The 18472-nt window shown below is 43.3% G+C and overlaps 2 protein-coding genes across 4 annotated transcripts in view; both read right to left on the bottom strand.

Moving 5' to 3' along the window:
• The window catches only part of SPTBN1 (spectrin beta, non-erythrocytic 1), a 215255-nt gene that overhangs the window by 137674 nt on the left and 59109 nt on the right, over positions 1-18472 (bottom strand). The window contains exons 1-2 of one of the 3 annotated variants that reach the window (XM_017542342.2): positions 12786-12870; positions 10611-10805 (exon numbers count right to left, since the gene is read on the bottom strand). In XM_017542342.2, coding sequence (XP_017397831.1) covers positions 10611-10758 — 148 coding nt within the window. In that variant the 5' untranslated portion in view covers positions 10759-10805; positions 12786-12870. Of the gene's footprint in view, positions 1-10610; positions 10808-12785; positions 12871-18472 lie in introns of those variants that run through there. The other 2 variants (XM_017542341.2, XM_037743396.1) reach the window with 2 other exon arrangements.
• LOC108313797 (60S ribosomal protein L21-like) lies at positions 7693-8243 on the bottom strand. Its single transcript, XM_037743397.1, has one exon. It carries the CDS (start codon positions 8206-8208, stop codon positions 7726-7728), a length of 483 nt encoding a protein of 160 aa, XP_037599325.1. The 5' UTR covers positions 8209-8243; the 3' UTR covers positions 7693-7725.

The following is an 18472-nucleotide window of genomic DNA, read 5'->3' as shown; positions in this document are numbered from 1 at the left end:
TAGAGACGGGGTTTCACCATGTTGACCAGGATGGTCTCGATCTCTTGACCTTGTGATCCACCCGCCTCGGCCTCCCAAAGTGCTGGGATTACAGGCTTGAGCCACCGCGCCCGGCCTCATATTTTATTCTTAAAGTATACAGAACTTTACAAATGCCTTATATATAAATTAAATTTCTACCTTTTATCATCCTATGATAGTACTTTCTCACAGGTACACTTTGGTAGAAAACTAGCAAAGGAGTTAACTGTGGGTGAATTTAATAACAGCAACAAATAGAAACAGCTGAGACACCAAACACCCACCAGTAGACCTTTACAAGGACCACATCTGGGTAAATGAAAAATTTCCTAAGTCTACAGTACCTTTTTTTGGGGGGAGGGGAGGGCACGTAGTCTCGCTCTGTCACCCAGGCTGGAGTACAACGGCATGATCTCAGCTCACTGCAACCTTCACATCCTGGGTTCAAGCGGTTCTCCTGCCTCAGCTTCTCAAGTAGCTGGGATTACAGGTATGCACCACCATGCCCAGCTAATTTTGTATTTTTAGTAGAGACAGGGGTTTCACCATGTTGGCCAGGCTGGTCTCCAGCTCCTGACCTTGGGTGATCCACTTGCCTCGTCCTCCCAAAGTGCTAGGATTACAGGCGTGGGCCACTGTGCCCAGCCTACAGTACTTTCTGATGCCTACAACAGATCTGCCATCTGTTTCCAGGCAATCTCCAAATAAAAATCATAGCACTATGATGTTAGTAGCTTTTAAAGATATTTTCTGCTCTTTCTCTCTAATCTAGCACTATTACTTATCTAAGACAGCAGAGAAAGAAATGAGGTACTGATACGTGCTACTACGTGAATGAAACTTGAAAATATTTTGTTAAATAGACACAAAAAGGCCAGAGATTACATGATTCAATGTTTAGGAAATGTCCAGAATAGGCAAATCCATAGAGTCTGAATATAGTCTAATCATTGCCTGGGCTGGGGGAAAGGAAAATGGAAAGTAACTGCTAATGTGTATGGGAGTTCTGGGGGTAATAAAAATGCTCTGGAATTAGACAGTGGTTAATTGTCACATAACTCTGAGTATATTTTAAAACTGCTGAATTGTATGCTTCAAAGGGGGTATATTTTATGGTATATACATTGTACTTTATAAGCTGATATGTGTGTGTGAGAGAGAGAACACATATGCAGACAGAGCCAGGAAAAGGATAAGAAGGCAGAAAGGTCACATAAGTTTTTCCTCTTTTGCTTACACAGGCAGTCCCCAAATAAAGAGCAACTGTATTCCTTAAATTCAGTCATAAATCAATATAAATACTATGAGATCTTCTCATAGAAGGATGGAGCTCCTTAAAAGTAAGTGACTGACTTAAGTAATGAATTCTGGTGGGGTAGAGAGAATGAGGAGTTCAGACAAAGGCAGGAATGGAACAGGAGACAAAAAGGGGAATGAGCATCAAGAGGAGGTTCTCTGAAGTGCCTGAAGAAGGAGAACCTGGGCTCTCAAAAAATGAGGGACAGGAACGGGGGCTGGGCCAGGAAGGGGGATGAGTGCATGGTGAAGAGTCAGAAACTCTGGAAGCATGAGGCCCCCATCTGCTTGTTCTCCTATGCCTGGATCACTCACCTCAGCTACTGTGAGATTTCAGTCACTGGTGAGGTGAGAAAAGAGTCTGAGGTGGAACAGAAGCAGGAATCTAAGCTGATTTCAGAAGCAGAGGAGAAACTGGGTCTATGGTGGTGAAGACACAGAGGAGGAAACAGAAGGAACCAGAGGAAAACTACACCTAAAAAAGTAAAGCAAAGACTCCTGCACCCCTATGGTGAGAAAACTATGGAAGCCATTTATACATGAAAAATAAATTGAGGGTATAATCTAGGACTATGTTTAAAGACCTCAAAAGACTTTCTCTCAACAGCTTTCATGAACCGCTTGGATATAAAATGCTCTTTCAGATTCATAGTTCCCAAACAATGGTAGTATAGTTACTATGCGATAGGGGCCACACCCCTTTCACAAATAATCTCAAATAATGCATAATTTAGGGATACAGCCTCAAGTATAAATGAGGAAAAGAATGGGTAACTATTAAATCCCCATTAATCCTCTCTGTAAAAACTCATTCCACCATGTAAGAAGCTGTTTTTTCCCCTGGGGCAGGAAAGTGTCACCGCAGAACAGAATGTTAGATGTGCAAATAAAAGCCCTAACTTGGTTTAGACGGTGAGTCCAGGCCTGAGATAGCATATACTATAGTGAGCAACCCAAAGCAGACTTTCTGTTTTAAGGAGAGGAGACCTGTGGCCTAGCCTCTTCAGTTTTGCTGCAGTGGAAAATGAAGCAGCCATGGCGAGGTTCAAGTCCCAGCCTCCTCTCTCCAAGTTCCAGTGCTCTTCAGGTTACCAGACCGTATCCCTTAAAATGACTGGGGTGTGTGTGTGTGAGAGAGAGAGAGAGAGAGAAAGAGAGAAATGGGGGGAGAGAGAGAGAGATCATTCCCTCTAAATTACTACAGCAGGCCTGGCAAGATGGTTCACACCTGTACTCCCAGTACTTTGGGAGGCCAAGGCAGATCACCTGAGGTCAGGAGTTTGAGACCAGCCTGGCCAACATGGTGAAAATGTGTCTCTACTAAAAATACAAAAATTAGGGCCGGGCGCGGTGGCTCAAGCCTGTAATCCCAGCACTTTGGGAGGCCGAGCCGGGTGGATCACGAGGTCAAGAGATCGAAACCATCCTGGTCAACATGGTGAAACCCCGTCTCTACTAAAAATACAAAACATTAGCTGGGCATGGTGGCGCGTGCCTGTAATCCCAGCTACTCAGGAGGCTGAGGCAGGAGAATTGCCTGAACCCAGGAGGCGGAGGTTGCGGTGAGCCGAGATCGCGCCATTGCACTCCAGCCTGGGTAACATGAGTGAAACTCCGTCTCAAAAAAAAAAAAAAAAAAAAAAAAAAAAAAAAATTAGCTGGGAGTGGTGGCAGTCACCTGTAGTCCCAGCTACGCAGGAGGCTGAGGCAGGAGAAAGGCTTGGACCTGGGTGGCAAAGGTTGCAGTGAGCTGAGATCACGCCACTGCACTGCAGCCTAGGCAACAAAAGCAAAACTGTCTCAAAAAAAAAAAAAAAAAAAAAATTACTACAGTGATAATTGCCTATACTAACTTCATAGCACTTGTATACATAGGCAGTCTCATGTAAGTAGGTTTCCTCTTCCTAATTAGATCATTTTAGGCCATATTTTATAGATTTCTTTACATATTCAATAATGTGTTGGGTCTGTTCGTTCACTAGAAAGTGAAATGTTACACACACACACACACACACACACACACGCACACACAGTCCCCCTTTAGCCTGGGTTTCACTTTCCATGGTTCAGTTAACCTCAGTCAACCATGGTCTGGAAATATTAAATGAAAAACTTCAGAAATAAGCAATTCATACATTTTAAATTGCATGCCGTTCTGAGCAGTGTGATGAAATCTTGCGCCATCTCGCCCCATCCCGCCTGGGATGTGAATCATCCCTTTGTCCAGCGGATACACACTGTAGACGCTCCCTGTTAGTCATTTAGCAGCCGTCTTGGTTATCAGATTGACTGTCATGACACCACAGTGCTTGTGTTCAGGTAACCTCTATTTGACTAAATAATGGCCCTGGGCTGGCAATTCAGATATGCTAAAAAGAAGCCGCTGTCAAGTGCTTCCTTTCAGTGACAAAGTAAAAGTTCTCAGTAAGAAAAGAAAAGAAATCCTATGCTGAGCTTTCTAAGGTCTATGTTAAGAATGAATCTTCTATCCGAGAAACAGAGACGAAGGAAAGAAATTCGTGCTAGTTTTGTTATTGTGCCACAAGCAGAAAGGAGCTCTTCTTGCCTCACAGTGGAATCAACACAAGTTAGGGGAGAAGTAGTCTTTAAAATTGTGTAATTGTTTTCTTTTTATTTCAAATAAAATGCTGGTTTCCAAAAAGTCCAGCTTAGTTTGAATCACTGCATGTTCCACGATACTGAGGCAACTGGGCAGAGGTCAGGAAAGTGGGCCTGCCATCATGGGCTACAGGCAATCATTTACAGAAAACATAAAAACGACCTCACAGTGCTAGTTAACAGGATTGACCAATGCTCTCCTCAGCTTCCTTCCAAACTGTAAACAGTAACACCTTGGAAGTGGGGAAGTACCGATGTTTTCACTCCACATTCTTCCATGTTTTCTACCATGTTTCACTCCAAATTCTATTTTAGGAATAAGTATATAACTTGCCAGTCTGTTACATATACAAAAGATGTATATTTCAAAGATGTGGTATAAAAAATGTAAAGGATCGCATTAACAACTTTTATTAAGGATTGCATGTTCATACAGTTTGGATATATATAAATATTTTTGGATAGAAACATAAAATTTTGGAGTATATGGCAATAGTCACTGTTAATTCTAATTATTTTCTTAAAACATATCTAAGTCTTAAATTTCTACAAGCTGAAGAGTTTAGGTTTCTAATCACTCAGCTTGCATGAGGGGGAAGCTTTCAGACGAAGCTTTTCTCTGCTTGGAGAAAAAGCTGCTGCTTTCAATCCTGCCAGGCACTCAGGGTCAAGTTCTCCATGCTTCCTCTCCTGATCATCAGGCTGATGTTTTGGCTACTAAGGAGCTGAAGTGGGTGATGAGTGACTCAGATCTGAATCAGGCTGATTTTCAACCAACAGAGTTTAAGGAAAATGAAAGAACTGAGCAGTGGAAGTGACCGATTCCAGGCTGATATATTTTTGGAATGATAAGCTGGTACTTGACAAGTGATCACAGGCCTGATTTCTACATTGGAAAAAAAACTGGCTAGGCGCAGTGGGCTCATGCCTATAATCCCAGCATTTTGGGAGGCCGAGGCGGGTGGCTCACGAGGTCAAGAGATCGAGACCATCCTGGCCAACATAGTGAAACTCCATCTCTCAAAAAAATAAATAAATAAAAACATTAAAAATGAAAATAAAAAATTAAAAAAAAATAAAAATAAAAAATAACATCTTTGCCGGGCGTGGTGGCTCACGCCTGTAATCCAAGCACTTTGGAGGCCAAGACGGGCGGATCACCTGAGGTTGGGAGTTCAAGACCAGCCTGACCAACATAGTGAAACCCCGTCTTTAAAAAAACAAAACAAAACAAAACAAAAAACTGACATAGCCAGGCTTTGTGGCACACACTTATAGTCCCAGTTATATAACTCGAGAGGCTGAGGCAGGAGGATCACTGGAGATCAGGAATTCAAGGCTGTAGTGAGCTATAACTGTACCACTGTACTGCAGCCTGGGCAACACAGGAAGACTCTAAACAAACAAGCAAGAAAACCAGCTGACATGCTGCATACTATACCAGAGATTCTAACTCCCCTGTGAAATATCCTAGAAGTCTGATTGCCCAATACCAATGGGGTATGCTACAATTCTATTCAATTCTGACACCATCTACTTGCCATTATTGTCAAATCCCGTAGGATAAGCCGGGCGCGGTGGCTCACACCTGTAATTCCAGCACTTTGGGAGGCTGAGGCAGGTAGATCACCTGAGGTCAGAAGTTCAATACTGACCTGACCAATATGGTGAAACCCCATCTTTAAAAAAAAAAAAAAAAAAGAGTTGGGGAGAGATAGCATGGGGAGAAATGCCAGGTATAGGTGATGGGGAGGAAGGCAGGAAATCACACTGCCACATGTGTACCTATGCAACAATCTTGCATGTTCTTCACATGTACCCCAAAACCTAAAATGCAATAAAAAAAAAATTAAAATGACAAAAAAAAATCCCGTAGGATAAAGGTCTTGGTCCCACAAGACTGCCCCCAAATCACATGCCATTACAAGTCTCAGGCCACAGGCTATACATTCAGGGGTTCCTAATATATTGGGTTCAATAATATGCTAGAACTCCTCACAGAGCTCAGGAAAACATTTTCCCCTTTATGTTTACCAATTTATTATAAATGCTACAGCTCAGGGACGGCCAAATGAAAAAGCGCATAGGGCAAGGTACTGGGGTGGGGTGGGGTGGGGCTTCCATGTCCTCTCAGGGGACCCCACCCTCTCCGCACCACCTCCCCGGAGATTACTGTGTGGTGCTGAAAATTCCAATCCTCTAATCACTCTGTCTTAGGTGCAGAGCATCATCCTGAGGCTAGTTAGGGGTGGGAGACTATCACCACCAGAGTCAAGGAATTAGCACAAACTCAGGTGTGAGAAAAGGGGCACTTATGGATAACAAAAGACACTCCCATCACTCAGGAGACTCTGTGGGTTTCAGGAGCTCTATGCCGGGAACCCAGAACAAAGACCAAATATATTTCTTATTATACTGCATTGAATTAAAAGCAATTCCTGAGGGTGAATAGGATGAAGATATGTAAAGTAAAAGTTATTTAAAAAATGGTTTTTACAACTCACAGGAAGAACATATATATAAATATAACAACCTAATAATAGGAACTGTCTGTCAATTGGGTGAAAATTAGTAACAAGCAGTTTACCTCACCCTATTTCCTTAGATACATAAACCTGGAAAGCAGCTTAGTAAAGGGCACAGGTGGTGGTGGTTATACCATCAGTATAAGTTGAAATGCACCATTAAAAGATGAATTCCTGCATCTTTTATAAATCTGCCTCAGAATTCAGACTAAAGCCTGGATTAGATTATATTTACTGAAAGCCCTAGAGGGACACAGGAAATGTGATATGTACATTTTTATGGCTCTAAGCAAAGATTTCTCACATTAGAACATGCATATTCAGCAGAAACCCCACAACAGCACCCCCTCCTGTTGGGCCTATCACTACATCACTCCCCTGTAAGGGACAGGAAGGTATCTCCCTTTTGTCAAAGTCAGCTGGTTAGCCTTCCACACTACTCCCACATCAGGTGTATCCTTATGGTAACTGTCTGGTTTGAAACTTTGTTTCTTCTAGACTTTAGCTGGGTCCAGATGAAATGATCTCATACACTGAAGGAAGAGGACCGGATGACCATCAGTACTCTGGAATCAGTCACAAATGTGATCTCCAAGCCAGGGCATCACCTGGCCTGTTGGATATGCAAATGATCACCCCTTCCTGCCAAGGCCTACTGAATCAGAAGCTTTGGGGGTAGGCCCAGCATTCCGTGCTTTAACAAGCCCTCCACTTTTCGAACCACTGTTCTATTCTAGACACTGCTGGATTGTTCTGTAACTCCTGCTATCCACATATAGTTTTTCAGAGGGCTCGGAGATTTTTCTGTCCCACAGAATAGGGAAAATAAGAGAATAAGTAGGATAAGTAAGATAATTTCCTTCATTACCTTCCTCCAACAGACAGTTTTCCTGGTATCTTGTAAACGCACTGAATGCAATTCCTCCCACACCAATATCATTTAACCTGGAAGCAGCACCTTTCCTTTTCAGTACCTTGCCATGGTTCCTCAGGGTTTCTTCAGACCTCACAGCTTCCTGAGAATTCCAAAGATCTTTTCAACATGTTTGAATGTCCTCACTAGCAATATTCTCTACCAATGAGCTCTAAATCTTTTTTTTTAAATTTTACTGAATATTGAAAAAGAGTATACACTGCAGAGTCAGTATGCTTTCAGCCACTAAGCAGCAGTACGCCCTTGGGCAAGCTACTTAATCTCTCTGGAACCTGGTTTGTTTTTTTTTTTTTTTACAGTCCAGAGGTCTTTTATTTTCTTTAACACCTATTATGCCATGAATTCATAGGGAATAGGTTCCAGCAGCTCAGGCTCCCTCCCATTGGTTCTCACAAAGTGTGCTTCTCTGGGTGGAGCAGGCTGGCGCTTCAGTTGGACCCAGGTACCTTTCTCTTTGGCTTCTTTCTTTTTCTGATCATTTTCCTTCACACATTTTAGGAAGCTATCTCGGCTCTTAGAGTGCTTGATGTGCTCAATACGCACATTAATTCTCTTGGCAAGAATCTTGCCCTTAACTTGTTTGTTTACAACAATGCCAACAGCATGCTGGGTAACACTGTAGACTCTTCCAGTTTTGCCATGATAACATTTGTGGGGCATTCCTTTTTGAACAGTACCCATTCCTTTGATGTCTACAATATCACCTTTCTTATAGATTCGCATATACATGGCCAAAGGAACAACTCCATGTTTTCTAAAAGGCCTGGAGAACATGTATCGAGTGCCTCTCCTCTTTCCCTTTGTGTTCGTCATTTTGGCGAATTACTGGAAGATGGTGGTTCCGGCGGAAAGGCTCTGGAACCTGTTTTATCATCTATACAATGTAGACAGTAATAATCTCTCTCATATGATTGTTACAGGATTAACTGTTAATATATGCAGGCATTTCCCACAGTGCCTGGCACACAGTAAGCACCATATTGAGTGCTTGCTATTATTCTGACTACAGTTATTGAGGGACCTAGATAAACAGCCTAGAAAGGTTAAGACAAATGATGGATACTAAAAACAGCTGGAAACGCTCCTCTCAAACTGTAGGAAAGACCAAATGCAAAGAACAAGGAACTGTTCTGTAGTATGCAAACAAAATGGTCCTTTAAAAAGGAGATAATACAGCCTGGCGTGCTGGCGAACACCTGTAATCCAAGCACTTTGGGAGGTAGTGGCAGGCAAATCAAGAGGTCAGAAGTTCTAGACCAGCCTGGCTAACCCTGGTCTAGAACTGGGTTTAGTAGTGAAACCCTGTCTCTACTAAAAATAGAAAAAAATTAGCCAAGCATGGTGGCGGAAGCCTGTAATCCCAGCTACTTGGGAGGCTAAGGCAAGGAGAATTGCTTGAACCCGGGAGGCGGAGGTTGCAGTGAGCCAAGATCGCTCACACTCCAGCCCAGGTGACAGTGAGAATCTCCATTTCAAAAAAAAAAAAAAGAGGTAATATATAGCCTGGAATCAGAAAGTAAAAGACTCAAGATCAAAGGCAACTGGCCACCACTACCAGACTGGTCTAAAGACTCAAATGAAGATTCAACAAAAAGAGGCGAGAGATTAAAATACAAATCCCTCTACTAGCACAAGCCAGGGTCATGATTTCCATAAAGTTCCATGTTAATGAATGATAATGAAGCCCCAAGTTTAGAGTGACTGATTAATCATTCACGCAGGCAAGCTCAAGAAAGGTCTTTAAATCACCACCACTCAAAAGACACATTTTCCTAAGGCAGCTGAACAGGTTTTTTTTAGCACATAGTTAAGCTGTCCCCACAACATCCATTCTCCTCTTCCTCTTTCGTGTTATATTCCAATCTTTCTAGCCAACTTGTTTGGCTGAGACCGACCAAACTTTCACTAGTCTAAGGGGTGCATCCTGTTTAGAAGTCAACGAGCATACGAGATTCTCCAACTCCAGTAGGAGAGGCACATGACCCAAGTCAGGGTCAATCACACCACTGAGACTGATACCAGGGCCATGGAAAGTAGAAAAGCATCCTCTTTTCTGCTGGATGTCCATAGACCTAGGAGGCCTGGGGCAGCTATCTTAGGACTATAGGATAGAGCCTGCTTGTGAACAGAGCCTGCACTAGCAATAAAGCCAAAGAGTAGAGAGAAAGAAACTCGATCCTGGTCACACTATTTAAGTCCAGGAGTAAGTCCTGCTTAAAGACTGAATTTGCCTACTGTGTGACCAATAAATTCTCTTTGTCACTTAAACCACTCTGGGTTAGGTTTCCTTTGTCCACAATCAAGATGATTCTAAATGATGCATGCTTCATAATCAGATCCATTATAAAGGCAACAAAAACGTGAGTTATAGAATTAACAGTAAACGTGCCTGCTCCAGTCATGACTTTGATTTACTTATCACAATTGAAGACATTAGGGAAAAAATCACAAACCCACTTTTCTCATTTGGAATAAAAATTTCATCTGAAATCTCAAAGTACAGATGCAGGACCTTGAATAAACTCCATTTTGACCCTTGGTTTACATATACTCAGTACAGCTGAGTTTTCAGAGCCAGGGAACCCTTTCCTGATTTTCAGGGCAATCTGAGGGTAAAACACTCCCACCACCACCAGGGCCATGGAGAAAGTGTGCTCTGAGTGTTCACCAGCAACAAGGGAATGAGAAATCACAAAGTAAGGACATGTTCACAAACTCACGAACGAATGGGAAACTTATCTGTCACTGTATTAAATGTGCCTCTACCAGATTAAGCTATTGCTTTTCAGATTTAAAATCCATCATGTGCTACTAACCCACCTTGGTACCAGTCAGACCAGTTAATGTGTCACAGGCACTAAGTATACAAGTTAATTTGTATACTTTTGAGTCTAAGGAATAGTATGCCTCAATATTTTGAAATGTTAAGATTTGTCAAAATTAGAAGAATTCTTACAAACTTAGGGCAGCGCTTCTTGAATTGCTATAAATGACACTCTGTGCTCTGAATAATTTTGGCCATTTGAGTTGTCAGCTCTCCAAATATGGAACCAACTACCTTACAAAATGGTCAGCTGGCTCTCACAGAACACACTTAAGTAGAGATGAGACAACCTTCAAACAGGACAGCGTCATGGGAACAGGGTGGATGGTTTTAAGGGGCATCCTGATCTTAGGCATCCTGGGCCTCTGTGACAGACAAGAAGAAGACTCACCTGCCAGAGCCTTGATGCGGGACCGCTCAAAGAGCCGCGCAGAGCTGTTCTCATTGTCCCAGTCATCGACGTCCCAGCGGTTGTTGACATCACTGTACTGCTGCTGGATCTCAATGTTGTCATAGTCTGTGGCTACTGTGGTCGTCATCTTGAACTGTCTCAGCTGCTCCTCCACATCAGCTCCTTCTTAGAGTTCTATGAAAAAGAAAAGGAAAAACATTTAGAGTCCAAAGTGTATACAGTCCCCACAAAACCTACCGGGATAAAAGTGAGTAGAAAATAAAACAGGGCTTGCCAGGAATAGGTCTTCTGGAGCAAAGTGGGTTTCAGATTTTAGCACTGTCTCATAAGAGGTGGGTGACCTTAGCCAAGTTACTTAGTATCTCTAAGCCTCAGTTTCCCCAACTATTAAACAGGGAAGATATTTTAGAGGTTGTAGAAAGGATTGAATGAGATGATGGATGCCCCCCAAATGATGGGTTTCTTCCTTCTTTCTAAAGTTTGAACTCTGCAATTTAAAAATGTTATCAAAGGGCTGGGCGCAGTGGCTCATGCCTGTAATCCCAGCACTTTTGGGAGACCAAGGTGGGTGAACTCCCGAAGCTGGGAGTCCAAAACCAGTCTGGCCAATGCAGTGAAATCCCGCCTCTACTAAAAATACAAAAATTAGCCAGGCTTGATGGCACACGCCTATAATCCCAGCTACTGGAGGGGCTGAGGCAGGGAGATAGCTTGAATCCTGGAGGCAGAGGTTGTGGTGAGCCGAGACCACGCCATTGCACTCCAATCTGGGCAACAAGAGCAAAACTCCGTACCAAAAAAAAGAAAAAAAAATTAAGATGTAAGTACATGGCACCTAAGAACAGTACCAGTGCACAGTAGATGCTCAATAAATGATTGCAATTCTTTATCCTGAGCTGATAAGCTTTAAACATAGCTTCTCCCTTGAATACGGCTATTATTCACTCATTGAACCAAAATACAGTGAAGACTTATTATGTACTCCGCACTGTACCAGATGCTAGGGATAAAAACAAACACAGCAAGGACCTGGCTCTAGGGAAGCTTATATCCTAGTAGTAGGAGCTAGACAAAAACCTCACAAGAACAGGCAAGAAAGTTTAAAGAAAAAAAAATGACAGTATAGTCATGTGATAGTGACTATTTTTAGATCTGGTGATCAGGGAAGGCCTCTCTGAGTGGGTACTGAAACTGAGAACTCAATGTCAAGAGGAATGGGTCAAGCACAGATCAAGAATAGTATTTCGGGCAAAGGAAACAACTCAACACGCGGGAGCAACCGCAACTTTGGTGTGGCTGAGTCTGGTGGGCAGTGGAGAGACTTTGACATGAGGCTGGGGAGGAAGGTGGGTGAGCCCAAGTGTGATAGGAAGCAATTGCAGGGTTTTAAGCTAATAACTTACACTACCCTTGAGTGTATCTGTAAAAGATTCTTCCTGGGGCTGCAGGGAAAATAGATTCTAGGTGGCAACAATGGAAGCAGGGTCCACTTGGGAGGCTGCTCCAGAGATGATGGTGGTGCAGCCTTGGGGGTGGCAAAGTGGGGGTGGTTAGAAGGTGGATGTGCTTTGGAAGGAGAACTGACTAGACCTTAGGCACTGAGTAACTGAGCTACTGCTATGCTTGATGCCTAGAGGGGGGTTAAATTTCTGCATATTTTAAATTGTACTTCAGGGACTCAGGCTCAGTCAGGCATACAAAGCTATCTAAATAAATTGTTAATCTGCAAATATGGCCAGACGTGGTGGCTCATGCCTGTAATCCCAGCACTTTGGGAGGCTGAGGCAGGTGGATCACCTGAGGTCAGGAGTTTGAGACCAGCCTGGCCAACATGGCAAACCCTGTCTCTACTAAAAATATAAAAATTAGCCGGTATGATGGTGCATGCCTGTAATCCAAGCTTTCGGGAGGCTGACATGAGAGAATTGCTTGAACCCGGGAGGCGGAAGTTGCAGTGAGCCAAGATCGAGCCATGGCACTCCAGCCTGGGCAACAGAGCAAGACTCCATCTCAAGAAAAAAAAAATCTGCAAATATAAGAAGGCGGAAAAAGACAACCCCCTTTTTAAAGTGGTATGAAGATATCCCAAGAAAAAAAGATATCTATTTATCAACATCTTAAAACTCAAAAGTTTCTTGTAAGGTTTTTTTGTACCTGGATGCTTCATTTAGAGAAAGCCTTGTTCAGTGAGCACCACGATGTACCCTGGGCCAGAGTCAGCAGACCTCCTCACCACAGCCTGGGTGCTAACCAAGCCAGATACATACCACTCAGCACCAACGAAGGATCATTCAAGAGATGCTTCCTCCCCACTACATACGCCACCACACAAAAAATAAACAAAGCCATATACGTAGAAAAGAAACATTGTGCTTGAAACGCAGTTTTAAAATTCTAGCACATAACCACACATGCCACATGCAACCAAGTTTCCAAGGTAAATAAGTGGAAACAAATGATCTGCACCTTAAATAGATTATTCGGTGGCACAAGCACACAACTGCCTGCTCTTTTGTCATGAGCTGCTTTCTCAAATGGTATCCAAGAACATCACCAACACATCCCACATGTTCCTGAGGAAGAAGCACCGAATCCACCTTACAACTGAGCCACAACATCTGTGACTCAAACTGTCATCTATCTCTGCTCTAAGAGACAAATCCTGAATGGAAGTAAAATCCTGGATTCTCATCAGATAGACATAATTGATCCCAACAGTACACTAATGGGTAGATTAGTTTTCACACCTACATTAGCAATATACTTACAGGCTTTTACAAAAACACAAACATTTCAGAAACCTAATCCAGTAAGTATATTCTATTGAATGATCTTACAGTGGCATTTAACATTCAAAGTCATAACCTCTTCCAAAAAAGAAAGAAAATTAATATTATCATGCAATCATCTGACCTTGAATAGTTAACTTTCATGACTATTATCAATATCAAAGACTTTTATAAAATTCATCCTTGGAGGATTCTATCTCTAGGAAGAAAATGTGAAAGTGCTATTAATCCCAAATTCTGAAAGTTCAGAGAGTAAAATTTAACCCAACTCAACCCAAGGTGAAACCCAAACAAGGCATGCCTCACCCCAGACAAGTTTTGGCTATTTGGTGCCACCTGCTGACCAATGAGAAGAAGCCTCCAGGGCAGCTATACCTGCGCTGCAACATCCATCGTGTGCAGCCTGGCCCTGGCACTGGTCCCAGCCCTGGCCCTACCCCGACCTGGGAATCTCTCTTTCTCCCACTGAACCACTAACTCCTTTCCATAGAGTTCCTTTTTTTTAATTTTCTTTTTTTTTTTTTTGTGCACTGGCTCAATCTCGGCTCACTGGAACCTCCACTTCTCAGGTTCAATTCTCCTGCCTCAACCTCCTGAGTAGCTGATGTAGATTACAGGCGCATGCCACCATGCCTGGCTAATTTTTTATTTTTAGTAGAGGCAAGGTTTCACCACGTTGGCCAGGCTGGTCTCAAACTCCTGACCTCAGGTGATTCACTGGCCTTGGCCTCCCAAATTACTGGAATTACAGGCATGAGCCACCTTGCCCAGGCCACAGATTACTTAATAAATAAGTGTTAATCCTTGTCTTAAGCTTAAAATGAGTCATTCAGACAACTAAAGCCCTGTTTTCCCTAATGTTCTTTCTTAATGGTGTTCCTTAAAAATACTGCTATTGTTCCTTGAAACAGAAAGGTTAAGCCAGGAGCGGTGGCTTATGCCTGTAATTCCAGCACTTTGGGAAGCCAAGGCAGGTGGATCACTTGAGCCCAGGAGTTCAAGGCCAGCCTGGACAACACAGTGAGACCCCCATCTCTACAAAAATAAAAATTAAAAAATAGCCAGGTGTGGTGGTGTGTGCCTGTGGTCCCAGCTACTTGGGAGGCTGAGGTAGGAGGATCACTTGAGCCTGGGAGGTGGAGGTTGCAGTGAACCATGATTGTGCCACTGCACTCCAACCTGGGTGACACAGCCAGACCCTCTCTCAGAAAAAACAAAAAACAAACAAAAACCCCAGAAAGGTGAATGGGAAGTATCCAAAGTATCCACTAGTCTGTGTACAAAATATATATATCAGCCAGGCACAGTGGTTCACGTTTGTAATCCCAACAATTTGGGAAGCCAGGGTGGCCAGATCACTTCAGCCCAGGAGTTTGAGACCAGCCTGGACAAGATGGTGAGGTGCCCTTCTCACCCTTCTTCACTGTCTCTACAAAAAATACAAAAATTAGCCAGGCATGATGGCACGTGCCTGTAGTCCCAGCTACTTGGGAGGCTGAGGTGGGAAGATCACGTGAGCCCAAGAGATTGAGCATGTGGGGAGCCATGATGGCGCCACCACACTCTAGCCCAAGCAACAGAGTGAGACCTGTCTCAAGAAAAAAAAAAAAAAAGGCAATGCTCTGAGTTAGCTATTCTTTTGATTCAACTGTTTCACTCAAGTGTCTAGAATTTGAGACAGGGTTTTTTGTTTTGAGACAGAGATTCACTCTTGTTTCCTAGGCTGGAGTACAATAATCTTGGCTCACTGCAAGCTCCGCCTCCCGAGTTCAAGTGATTCTCCTGCCTCAGCCTCCTAGTAGCTGGGATTACAGGTGCCTGCCACCATGCCCAGCTAATTTTTGTATTTTTAGTAGAGACGGGGTTTCACAATGTTGGCCGGGCTGGTCTCGAACTCCTGACCTCAGGTGATCCACTCACCTCAGCCTCCCAAAGTGCTGGGATTACAGGCATGAGCCGCCGCACTCAGCTCAAGTGTCTAGAATTTGATACTAGAGACATCTTTTTTCTTCAATATTCTCCATCTGTCCAAAGACAATTTCCTTTGTCCAAAGATAACGCTGACTATTTACAGTGATAGAGTCCATTTATTATTTTCAGGGCAATTTCAAAGCAAAATATCTATCACTTCCAGCCATGATGAAAAGGTCCCCTTCTAGGCACTCAACAGCAGCAACAGAGGGACCTAAGGGTAAAGAAGTCAAGTCAGGGCAAGAGTATGGAAGAGTGTGCCCATGGCATGGGGACTCCAAACTCCAGCATGCTATAAACATCATTAGCCTCTAACCCACTTCCACATGGGACAGGGCCAGCTGTGAGGACAGTTTATATCACACACACAGAGGTTCCAGCAGGTTATCTAAAAAGTGCTATTGGCCATGCCTCCATAGGCTATGAAGTCATCTGTACTTCTTATATAGCTGTGGGAAGATTAGGAAGAGAAGGAAGGCTTGGCCATCTTGGAACTCTGCCTGGTGGTTCCACCATTAGGAAAACGGGAAAGGACTACAAACAGCTGATACAAGAAAAGGGAATCATCTCCCCTCGAAGAGAAAGGCCCTCACCCCTCTACTAGCATAATGAGAGCCTGGATTCTTCTGGACTTGATCACCACAGTAGGAGCACATTAAATAACTTCTGAATGAATAAAAACGGTAATACCCTGTGTATGACAGGGGTAACGCCCATGTTCTTTGTGACTAGGTTTCAAGAAGATAGTTCCAAGTGCCTATCTACTTTCCCCGCTCTTCTCCATTGTGGGGTGGGGTGGAGTGTGTGTGTGTGTGTGTGTGTGTGTGTGTGTGTGTGTGTAAAAACAAGGACTATGTAGAAAAAAGCCAAGATCCTCCCTCTCAAAGTACTCTTGTCTAATCCATGTCCTATGAACTGGAATTTTCCATAAGATGCACAGAAATTCCAGAGGCTTTATTATTTTCTCCTTCAATAAGCAGACACTAAATTCATTTCTTCAAACAGGTGGACCAAGGCAGAAATGGATGTGGAAACTACTATCCTGAACCTGTGAGGCAAAGAGGTTCCTACAGCTGTGGCATGAGCTACCACAGGTCATAATCATTAGGAAAGAAACTGGAATGTTACCATTCCAGGTTTTAGGACTGTTCTATCTATTCTCCACTATATTGATTAAAATTAGTAAAGTCAATACTTGGCACAGCCCAGAGGGGAAATACTTTATCTGTTCTTTTACTTCCCAAGATGCCACATCTATTTCCTAAGTCGCCACAGGTACTAGATAGATACGCAGGTTTTTGTTCTAGGAAGAAACAATGATTCCCAGGCTACTCTCCAGCGCCCTCTTCTGTTACTCTACAAAATCTCCCTTGGTGACATCACCCACTTTCCCGTCTGTGCGAGTTACCCCGTGCTGACAGCTGCTCCCTGGAGAGTGAGGTGCAGGTGTCTCCTAACAATCACTAACTCGGCCTAACACCAAATTCACGGCCCTCACCTCTGTGCCCTGCGTCTCCACCACCACCCCTCACTGAATGGCACACCCACTTCTCCCAGCTGCCCCAGCCAGACACCTTGCAGTCACCTTTCATTTCTCCCTCTCCCTCCACAGGGTGGCCCTAAGGTTGCTTGTACCTCCTGAAAATCTCATGAGTTAGTTCCAGCAGTAGTTTCTCATTCCAGCTCCTCATCTCTCATTGTAACCCTGAATCCATCCCCTACAATGCTACCAGAAGGACCGTGCTAAAATGTAATTCCAGTCATTTTATCCCCGACTAAAATCTCCCAATGGCTCCCGATGCCTTCAGAATAATGCCGAGAACCCTTAGGAGAGAAAATGAGACTCTCCATGAGGACACTCCTCATCTCTCTAGCCTGGTCCCACTATCCATGTCCTAAGCTCCTGCCACTCCCGAGAGAGAAAAATCATGTTCTTGTCTCAAAGGTGATAGCTCCAAACCTATCACCTGGAACAGCTCTTGACTCTTTCCCCAAATCCTAGCTCAGGTATCACTACAACCAGGAAGTCTCCTCAAATCACTCACCACCACCACCACCACCTGGTCTGAATTAGACAACCTTAGATAGTGCCCACATACACTCCCTCTGACACCTTATGCACCTCTGGCCTATCATTTCTAAGACTGCTTCATAATTACAAACCTTCTGTTTACTTATCATCAATAAGCCATGGCCTTTTGAGGTCACGTCCCCATCACTCTGTCTTTATAACTCATAGCAGGGTGCCTGGTAACATTAAGCGCTTGCTAATTATTTGTTTGTGAATGGGCTGCCTGGGCGGGTGGCAGAGGGAGGGTTGGGGGGTAAAGGCATGGGCAAAGACAACTGAAGCTGCCACTCTGGTACGATCTCCAACAGTCACAAAGCCTGAAACATATACTCTTCTGACTTACATAGATCTGGTAGACACTCCGCTTTCAAGGAAGTCACATTTTTTAAATAGGCTACTAATGAATGAGTGCACATTTAATAAGGTGCTTCTCCATGCACATAAAAAAATTTAATTTCCCTTTTTAATTTGTAAAAAAAAATATTTTTTGTATGAACTACTCAGATTTCAGAGAATAAAGCAACAAATAGAGAATACAAGGACTTTTCATTGGCACTACACACATGCACACACACATATACATACACTTCCTTAATACTGCATCTTAATTAAAGGCTCAAATAAATTAAAGTGAAGAAGGTGACCAACATTTGCTAATCCTTTTCGAGGAAGAAAACTATGTAACAATTACCTTGGTAGAATTCATACACCCAAATGTTCTGCAAACACTTAAAACCCTCCCACTTTATTCACAAAAGACTTGAAAAAGTGTATACCAGATGCCGATATGCTATCTTTTTTTTTTTTTTTTTTTTGAGACGGAGTTTCGCTCTTGTTACCCAGGCTGGAGTGCAATGGCGCGATCTTGGCTCACCGCAACCTCCGCCTCCTGGGTTCAGGCAATTCTCCTGCCTCAGCCTCCTGAGTAGCTGGGATTACAGGCATGCGCCACCATGCCCAGCTAATGTTTTGTATTTTTAGTAGAGACGGGGTTTCACCATGTTGACCAG

The sequence above is a fragment of the Cebus imitator genome, unplaced genomic scaffold (genome assembly GCF_001604975.1).
Source record: "Cebus imitator isolate Cc_AM_T3 unplaced genomic scaffold, Cebus_imitator-1.0 Scaffold143, whole genome shotgun sequence".
Lineage (NCBI taxonomy): Eukaryota > Metazoa > Chordata > Mammalia > Primates > Cebidae > Cebus > Cebus imitator.
This window is presented reverse-complemented; position numbering and strand designations above follow the sequence as displayed.